Source organism: Teleopsis dalmanni, chromosome 1, assembly GCF_002237135.1.
Source record: "Teleopsis dalmanni isolate 2A chromosome 1, ASM223713v2, whole genome shotgun sequence".
Taxonomy (NCBI): Eukaryota; Metazoa; Arthropoda; class Insecta; order Diptera; family Diopsidae; genus Teleopsis; species Teleopsis dalmanni.
Window position 1 is genome coordinate 199,401,025 of NC_051846.1, and position 10,100 is coordinate 199,411,124.

Here is a 10,100-nt window from a genome sequence, read left to right on the forward strand (position 1 = left end):
GAAGAAGAGAGAAAAGAGTAATAAAAAATAATAGGCCGATTAAACACATATGTAAGTTTTTAAAAAATACATAACTTTTAAAACAAATCTCATTTTTTGTAGAAAAATAATGTATGTCTATGTCTAACAATCTAAATAAATATATTTTGCAACTACTATACATGCATTGTTAAAGTAAATCCTTAACATATAGTGAGTAGGTGATCTAGATATCTATTTTTAAATTTCTGTTTGCGTTGAACTCTACCTTACTCTACCATAGTTATATATAATATATAGTTACATATATAAGGTTTATAGTTATATATTACTATAAGGTATATAGTTATATATAACTTTATAATCCTATATATATAACTATAACGTATATAGTTATATATAACTATGAGGTATATAGTTATATATAACTTTATAATTCTATATATATAACTATAACGTATGTAGTTATATATAACTATAAAAAATACATATATAGTTATATAGTATATAGTTATATATAACTATAAGGTATATAGTTATTTATATAACTATTTTACATTTTCTATATTATACAGTGTTTCCAATTGATGTCGAACACAAGCAATTTATTTTCGTTGATTCTAGCTCTCTTTTTCTAAACACCATTGGAAACTTTTAATTGATTTTAAGTTTCGTGGTTTTTACTTTCAAAGCAACGTTTTTAATTTTTTTTTTTAATTTCAAGTAATTTAAGAGCACTTCTTCAAGTTCTTCAAAAAACCAACTTGAAATGCTCAAATGAATTTGATTTTACATCAAACCCTTCACCCTAAAATGTTCTTCTCCTACTTTTCACATCTTCAAGTTATTGTTGAGAACTGCAAATTAGCAATTAACTGAACTTAAAGTGCAATCAACAAAGCTAAACCCAACAATTTCCGCTTTTTGCCTGCCAAACTATAAACTTTTGCATATGTTTGCGAAACAATTTTCATGTCAAAAACTTTAGTCGATTTGCAGAAGCGCACGTTTTAGCGTTTAATAGGCAATTGCGGAAATCTTTATCAATCACTGTCTGTCTGTTTGTCCATAGGCTGTCAGTACAAACGTTGGCGAATTTGGCCAACGAACAGAGAATTAGAGATGACGAACAGAATGAACATAACACTACCATCATGGCAACATTTACTGGAGATTTATAAGTGAACCCATACACGCTTTGCGGATTCACTATAAAGACATTGTACTACGTCATATGCCATGTTTTATGGGCACTATTGACGCTTAAAATTTTTGAAATGTTGACAAATTCTCAAAATAGAATTTATGAGTATTCGTAACTGAAAAATGACTATGTTTACTTCGAATGTAAACTGGTATTTGTTGGACAAGACTTCAACGTCTATTAGAGACATCAAAAGAAATTATAAATAAATTAACATCACATTTATTGAACACAATATTTCAAAATGCTTTCTTTTAAAATTAATTAATGACGTCGTAGAAAAAGTTTTTCACCCTCTTGAAACTTAGAAATAATCTCTATTCATCATCTGGGTTTTGGGTTTCTATCTCGCAAGCCATCTTTAATTAGTTTATTAATTAAATAAATTAGATACCAGAAATTCGTTTAGATCTTTTCAACCATAATTCTTAAATGTTGCGAAGTTAAAACACCTGAAGTAAAATTCAAATAAAATTCAAGAAGAAACAATGCAGATATATATACGTATATAAAAAATGTATATATATATAAACAAGCCTAAGAGGAAAAATACTAACATAAAAGTAAGAGTAAGTAAAAATATGTTCACGCCAAGAACACAAAAGCTACAGAAAACCTCAAGCGAAACTCAAGCCACAAAAACTCAAGATAAAAGTAAGCAGCAGGCGCTGTTGATGGTTGATACCGCACGGAGTGTAGCAGACGTTACCGCTGCCTAGTAAGACGCTCAAATTGTTATGTCTTCATTACACAATATTTTTGAATGTATCTGTAGGCTGCAGGATGCTGTTTGACGTGGAAGGGCTTTTGTTTCGCATACCATTCTGCAATGAGTTTACTTGACGGCAACCATATGTAGTGCATAAATACACATGGGAAACCACTTACCCTTACACCCATCAACATTCATATGCGAATTACTTAGCAGGTAACTTCGTAATGTACTGCAAATTATGTCGATAATATAGTCTTTAAATTTTATATATTCACTTTATACTCCTTGCATATTGTACTCGTAAGGATACTGGGTAATTGTCACCTCATACCCTCTTTCTGAATTATGAAGTAATATTTCTATTGTTCATTGCATTCGTTTATGATGTATATAATATATATTTTTACGATGCCACATCAAATTTGTCATAAATATGTATTTTAAATATATGTGTATTTTACTTTATTAGATAGCAACATATGAAAAATATTCTATAAAGGATATGGTATATATATAGAATTATAAAAATTTTATAAAAATATAAGTATTATACAAATTTAATCATTACATTTAAAATAGATATAAATTATCTATTAATTTATTTTTACTATATACTATTACTATATAATTACTATATACATATATTCTTTAACTAAAATATATAAAAATATTATATCTCGAATAACAACAGGTTTACTAAAAAAGAAAAGTGAAATATTAGAAAATTAGTACCTATACAGCAAAATGTTACTCAGATAGACGGTTGGAGACTGCTTTAGGTAAAAATATTTCCCAACAATATGTGAAACTTTTAAAAGATACAAATTATAACCCGTCGTCTTGTAGAAGGTTATAATCCTTGACAAAATTATAATACTTCCACTTGAGAGGGTTTATAATACTTCACGAAATTATAACCTTTTCTATACAACACTAGTGACCCATCCTAGATCATCAATATTCTATTGTTTTTCTCTAATCCCTGCCTTATAAGTAGTGACTTAATGAGGGTTTATAATCCTTTACGAAATTATAACCCTTTCTATACAGTACTAGTGACCCATCCAATCTCATCAGTATTCTATATTATGTTTTCCCCTAATTCCTGCCTTATAAGTAGTGACTTAATGAAGGTGCTTCGTACCTTGTATGCGTTAAAATAAAAACACATAATATATAATACATATATACTTTATTTTATGTTTATACATACATTGTATTAGTTATGTACGATCATGTTAGCTTTTATTTTAATGACATATCCTTTTTTATCAACTTGTTTAAAATAAACTAATATTTTCCTTATAAACAAATGAAATGTTTTGTATATTCGCGTAGAAGAAAATATTTTTGTTTAAGTTTTAATTTCACATTTATATTTTCAATTTTTCAAGATATGCAGTTAAGCCATAAAACTGGTAAGAAATTATATTTTTATACATGTCTGTATATGTGTAAATATCAAGGGGTCCTTCAAGAAGTTAAAGCCTTTTAACATTTTGAATTATAACCTGAAGATTTACAATATATGTAATGTATTATTATGAAAATTAATTCCATATCAAGTTATCACTACAAATCTTATTAAGTGTCAAGTTATATGGTAGGTATGAGCAAATAGGCTAGTACAAGTTAAAGTCCATTTTGAAATTTTATTTATTTTTTTCTTTATAATATTTTTTTAATTCTGTCAGTAACTAAGTTGGAATTTCCTATCTTAAATACAATCAAACTTCCATAACTCAAACTCCAATTTTGTAAAGAAAAGGTTCGACTTATGGAGACTTCGAGTTACAGAATTTTTTTTATTTTTTTCTTTATTTTTGAAAGAAACTAGAAAGAAACTAGAATTACATTTAAAGATATTTATTTATTTGCAATCAAATAAAGAACAGAAGTTATGCTGAAGTAAAATATTCAGAAATTAGGGTTTGAGACTTTAATTTTTTTTTTATTTTCAATAAAAAGAGATTCCACTTTATTCATACTCTTATAGTGATCATCAGTTGAACAATCATTCGTTTGCAAATATAATTTCAGTATATTGAATGAGTCTTCTACTTCATTCTTGGAAGGGTGATGAACAATTACATCCACCGAACCCTCATCATTACCTTGAGTTGAGCTTAGAACTGCATCCAGCAATTTAAAGCTATAGTGCTCAATAACATCGTCATCTGCATGAAAGCTTCATATACAAATTTCATTGTAAAGCTCAATATAATCGTTAAGAGTAGCATTGGAATTTATTTTATTTACTTTAAACCACTTTGTCACCGACTGGCATTTACAGAAAAATAAAATTTAGTTTGGAAAAAGGGACTTCCCCTAACACCAATTATGAATTCATACTAAATACAAAAATTCAACTTATAGAATGCATTTTCCCATATACCTATCGGCACGCAACAAAATTTTTGTTAGAGTTATAGAGAAATTGAGTTATAGAAGTTCGGGTTGTGGAAGCAGAATTGTATGTAATTTGCTCTTTAAAACCTTGGTGCACTATTTTTGGTTCGAGTTATAGAAGTTCGAGTTATGGAAGTTTGACTGTATTTCATTTGATAGCTGAGTCTCTATAAATAAGAAAGAACCGGTGTAAGTCAAGGTTTTTTTAATCATTTACCACATGTGCATACTCATACAGTACTCGTATGGTTATTGTGTTTTATAAAATGAAATAAAAATGCATGTCATATTAATTTACTTTAAAAATTTTAAATTAATTTACCTGTAAATTCAATAAAAGTTTTCATATAAATATGTCAAAGTTTCATAATCACTTTGGAAAAATTTTTGGTTTGGTATATTCAACAATGGAAATTCCTACTTTTCGTGCCTACAGATTTTCAATCAACTGTAAGTTTTTATGCATCTACTCTTTAATTAACTTGTCCTCTACTATATTTAATTGTATGTCCAGCATAGCGCCATAATCGCTCATTCGTATTCCAACTGTTTGACTATTACGAACATTCCAAATGGTTTGTGCCAAATCGATTGTTCCAAATAGTGCGAATGATCCAAATATCCTACAATTCATTCAAAGATTTAAAATTCTATACTGTGCGGTTGCTTAATAATTTTAAAATTAAATTAATTATAATTATTATATAGTTTTTAGAACTAGTTTAAGGGATTATCACGCTATTAGAGCAATTGGTTATTTTTGGGACTTTTAGTTGTTCTGATATTGTTATAATTTACGAATAAACTAATAAATATTTGCAATTAAATAGTTCCAATCCATATGTAGGTATTCTGTAGTATATGATATAGTATATATATCAGATCGTATATATATATATTACATATATACATTCATTTCAAATTTTTATATACATTCATTTATTGATCAATTATAATAATGTTATGTTGAAATAAAAATAATGTGTTTTTTTACAATTTAATAAATAATTTGTTAATATTTGAGAAATGAAACCAGATTTAATATTTAATATACATATAATTGCTATATTTACTTAATATAATAGTTTATTTTATTATTGATTGTTCAATTAAATTTTATTTTTAATTCATTCAGTAAATTGATCCATATTTTTGTTGTCTCTTTTCTGCTTCCCTTGTCGATACCTGGCGTAAAAATTTACTCTGTAGTCTGCTATCCAGCATTCTTACATTTTTATGTTTTATACTATACACCATACGCTTAATATATATTAATCAAAATATTAATAAAGTTCTTTAAATTTTCTTAACTTTTTCAAACAGTTTTATTCAAATATATTTTTAAGTGTATATTTAAAAAAAACTTATCATTTTTACTTCATCATTTTAAGAAAAACATTATTAAAACAAGGAGTTGGATATGAAAAACAGAAAAATGGAGTTGAAACTTCTTGCAGAAAACAGGTATCAGGTGATTAAAGAAATAGGAAGCGGGTCTTTTGGAACAGTGTACATAGGTCGAGAACTGTGCAGCAAGAAAAAGGTAGCAATTAAGATTGAACAACCCGAAAATCAACTCTTGGTAAATGAAATAAAAATCTATGAAGCTTTGAAGAACATTGATGGCTTTCCGAAACTTAACTGCTATGGAGATGATGCCAAACAGAAGTTTTTAATTATGGATATGTTAGGGCCGTCCTTAGACGATCTTTTTCGACTTTGTAAGCATAAGTTTACTATGAAAACAATTTTATTGATTATGGATCAAATGTTAGAACGTTTGGAATGTATTCATTCTAAAAGAATTTTACACCGCGATCTTAAGCCGGCAAATTTTTTGATAGGATTAGATAACAAAAGTCATTTGCTTTACTTGATTGATTTTGGTTTAGCGAAATTCTACAAGGAATCTAACAGAAAGTACCCATTCAGAAAAAATTTTGTCGGTAACGTTCGTTATGCCTCATTAAATGCTGTAAGAAAAGTTGAGCAATCCAGACGTGATGACTTGGAAGCGGTTGCATATATGATTTTATATTTCTACTATGGCAAACTTCCATGGCAAGGTCTGAAAGCAGCGACTGAAAACGAAAAACTTGAAAAAGTAGCTGAGCTTAAGTTAAAAACTCCAATTCATCAATTATGTAAAGGTCTACCACCGGAATTTGCTGCATACTTAACATATTGTCGAAAGTTAAGATATGATGAAACTCCTGATTACAAATACTTGAGGAGAATGTTTCATAAGTTAATGAAGAACTTGTGTTATAAATATGATTACATGTATGACTGGGTTATTTTAGAGCAAAAACAGTCCCAGCATAAATTTACTTATGAAGCTATTAGAAATGGCAAAGCTCCTAGAAGGGTGGATAACAAGGATATTTTAAAACTCCTAAATGCTAAAATTGTAAGTTTTTTTTTACTAAATTTATTTATTTTATAAAATTTATTGAAAATATTAACAAAAATTACTCGAAGGACGATAATTATATACCAAAAAATTTAGTCAAAGATGAAAAAACTATAGACAAGAAGATTGAAAATAAGACTGAAAAGAAGACTGAAAAGAAGACCGAAAAGAAGACTGAAAAGAAGACTGAAAAGAAGATTGAAAAGAAAGCCGAAAAGAAAACGGAAAAGAAAACGGAAAAGAAAACTGAAAAGAAAATCGAAAAGAAGATTGAAAAGAAATTGAAGAAGGATATCGAAAAAATTGACAAAATAAAAGAAAAAATAGTTCCCATAATGTAAAAAAATTCCTGAATCTGTTTTTACTGTAACTGAGTTAAAAATTTTATTTTGCACATTTATTTTTATTTTTAATTCAATAAAATTATTTAAATTTTGACTCCAATACGATAAACTACCGTTACTCAAAAACCACAATTTTAATAGTAAGAATTAAAAAAAAAAAAACTGCCATCACTGCCGGGTAAAGACCTAACATTTGCATGCTTTGAGATCTCATTCCTCATTCCTTTTTGTGCAAAGTTTTATTAGAAAAAGTTACGAATTTTGTGAAGTGATAGAGCAACCTACAGTGTTCTGTAAGAATTTTTAATGATTCTTAAATTATTTTTGCATAAGTTGCAAACAATCCTTAAATTGTTTAGATCGAATGTGCGTAAAAGCGATTTCCATTATGATAGTTCTGGTAGATTATCCTAGTATAGCTTTTATTGCTGCTCCTCTTCTTTCGAAATAGGTAAAAAGAAATGATCTGTTTTCAAGCAATAGAATGGATCTAACTCTACAAGAACCGAGTCTGTCCCTTTCCAAGCAAGTTCGTCTGTGACTTCCTCACCAGAAATTTCAGAATGAAACGGAACCTATACGATCCATATTTAATTATTTTGGCCAAAATATTCAGTTTTTCGAACGACTCCGTCACCAATTTCGCTGCTACTTGATGGAAATTGGCTACCATCAGTTCTGACAGTAACTTTTAAAGTTAAAGCATACAAAACTGACTATTGTATAAATTTCTGTTTAAAAAATAGTTATGTTTTAACCCAACGTTTCTGAGTATTTCAACCCCGGCCTATAAACACCAGTTCTGAGCGTATACCCTCAATGGAGAAATTTTATACGCCAGTCTTTATATCATGTTGTGTGTTTCAATCTCTATTTATTGCCAAAATACTAAATGTCAATGAGTTGTATAAACGAATATGATCTTTAATCAAAAAACCAATAGTTTCTCAGAAAAGCTTAATTTTAATTGCCAGTAAATATCAAAATTTTTGTAAACTTTTTTTTTATTTTCCTATATCAATATCATATTATCTTTCAATCCTTCTGTTCATGCACCAGTCTCCTATTATTTAGATCTGAACTACCTACTGCTTTTTTCAACAGAAATATATACTAAATTCTCCAGTTTAAAGAAATGCAGAGGTGTTGAAAAAAGCACCGGCAGAGGTGGTGTTTATGCACCGGTTTCCTATTCTTTGGATCTGAACTACCTACTGCTTTTTTCAACAATAATATATAAATTCTCCAGTTTAAAGAGATACAGAGGTTGAAAAAAGCTATAGGTAGTTAGACAATTGTCATGTGGGCCCCTTTTACTATGCCTATGTGTTGACTCATATCAACTTATATTATGACTCAACTCATGTGTTGACAATTTTCCATAAAAACTTTTTAAAATCAAAACAAAAGATTTAGTTTTTAAATGATATATTCAAAGAAACATTATCTTATATTAACCATAATAACCCTATTTTTTCATTTATCATTCCTTCTATAACAACATGTATGTTTATAGCAAATTTTTTTCGAATTGTATTGCCTAAATAAAAAAATCTGGAACTAAAACCGTTTATTCGAAAATTCATAAAGTTGCTAATTAAACTTTTCTCCACATATAAAACTCCATAAATGTATATAATTTTTCCTATAATTATTTCTTCAATTGCAGAGAATTATAAAAGCTAATATCGAAGCCATAAACGAAGTAAATAATTTCAAATTATGTTATTACATTAATAAAGCTCTGGACTCAGTGAAGAATTCGCTTTAAAAGCTATTTCAGTACAAAAGCTTACCAAATAATTTCCCACATTTCCAGGTACGCGAATTTCGGAAATTTCGAATAGACAACTTTCTGAAGACTTCATCCATGACCTAACTCGTTTGCTCATTTTCAGTGTACACTCAACTTTATTGTTGAAAAGTTCCTAAAACGGACAAACTAAAGTCGGTCGGTGAAAATAAAGCAAGTTGGCGCGCAATACTTTTTGTTTGTGTGAACAGCTGTTGTTGTTGTTCTCGTTTATGTTATTTGTTCTTGTTTTGGTTGTAATGCGTAGCACATATATAAAGGAAAATCTTCACGTCTAATAAATGATATCCTTTTTTTAAAGAAAATTGTTTACTTTGTGTTATTGTGTTAAAAATGGTGTATGTTCGTGCAGTAGGTGACAGATGTTTTGATTTCCGTTCTTAATATTGTCGCAAGTCGCAACTTCATTCGTAAATCAGTGCCTGAAGCTATTTGGGTGCAAGAGTTTTGATAGGGACTTAATCCAATTAGTGATATCAAATGCTTTGAAAATAGAACAATAGAAGAATTATTTTGGAAACTTTAGTAAAATTGATTTAACTGACTTTAAAAGTAAAATGAAAGCTACCATATATATATCAGAGAAACAAAATTCCAAATTCTATGAATTTACCTAATTCAATGCCTTGAAATGTATTTGTATTTGTGTGCATAGTTTTAAATATCCTTGAATGTTCTGTTTTTATTATCTGAATCGTATGAAATAAAATGGTAACAGAAATGATAACATAACTGTTATTAATTTTAAACATGTAATATTTTCTCACTTTACTGGAGTATGTGAGTTTGGTTTATATTAGGTTGCCTTGGATGGACCTACGTGTCCTTAGCAATAGTTGAGCTTAATAAATTTATAGAGAATATAAAAAGAAATTGGTTACTAAACAGCGGTTGGGAAACTTGTTAAAAACATTATATTAAAATCAAGTACAGTTTTCTTTAAAATGCAAAGGAATCATAAGTTTTTCAAGATCTTAATATGTATTTAGTTTTTGATAGAAACTCAAGGTATCGAATTCTAGTTATATTCATACATAATTGCGAACTAGTGTTCTTTATGATATAAGAATTTTTTTGATAAAATTGATTATCATATGTTTTAGATCATTTTTCTTTACTTCTTTTTAATGTATATATTATCCTATATCTTAGTTTCCACTTTTACGGATTTTTTAATGGATTTGTTTACAAATGCTTTAAACATTCCAATGTTCATATATCAA

At 28.1% G+C, this 10,100-nt stretch overlaps 1 protein-coding gene across 1 annotated transcript; it reads left to right on the plus strand.

The window, feature by feature from the left end:
- Nucleotides 1-4,668: 4,668 nt before the first annotated feature.
- On the plus strand, nucleotides 4,669-8,835 carry LOC119667042 (casein kinase I-like). Its single transcript, XM_038076324.1, has 4 exons — nucleotides 4,669-4,757; nucleotides 5,699-6,717; nucleotides 6,789-6,929; nucleotides 8,734-8,835. The coding sequence occupies exons 2-4, from the start codon at nucleotides 5,728-5,730 to the stop codon at nucleotides 8,833-8,835; spliced, it is 1,233 nt and encodes a 410-aa protein (XP_037932252.1). The 5' UTR covers nucleotides 4,669-4,757; nucleotides 5,699-5,727.
- Nucleotides 8,836-10,100: the final 1,265 nt, after the last annotated feature.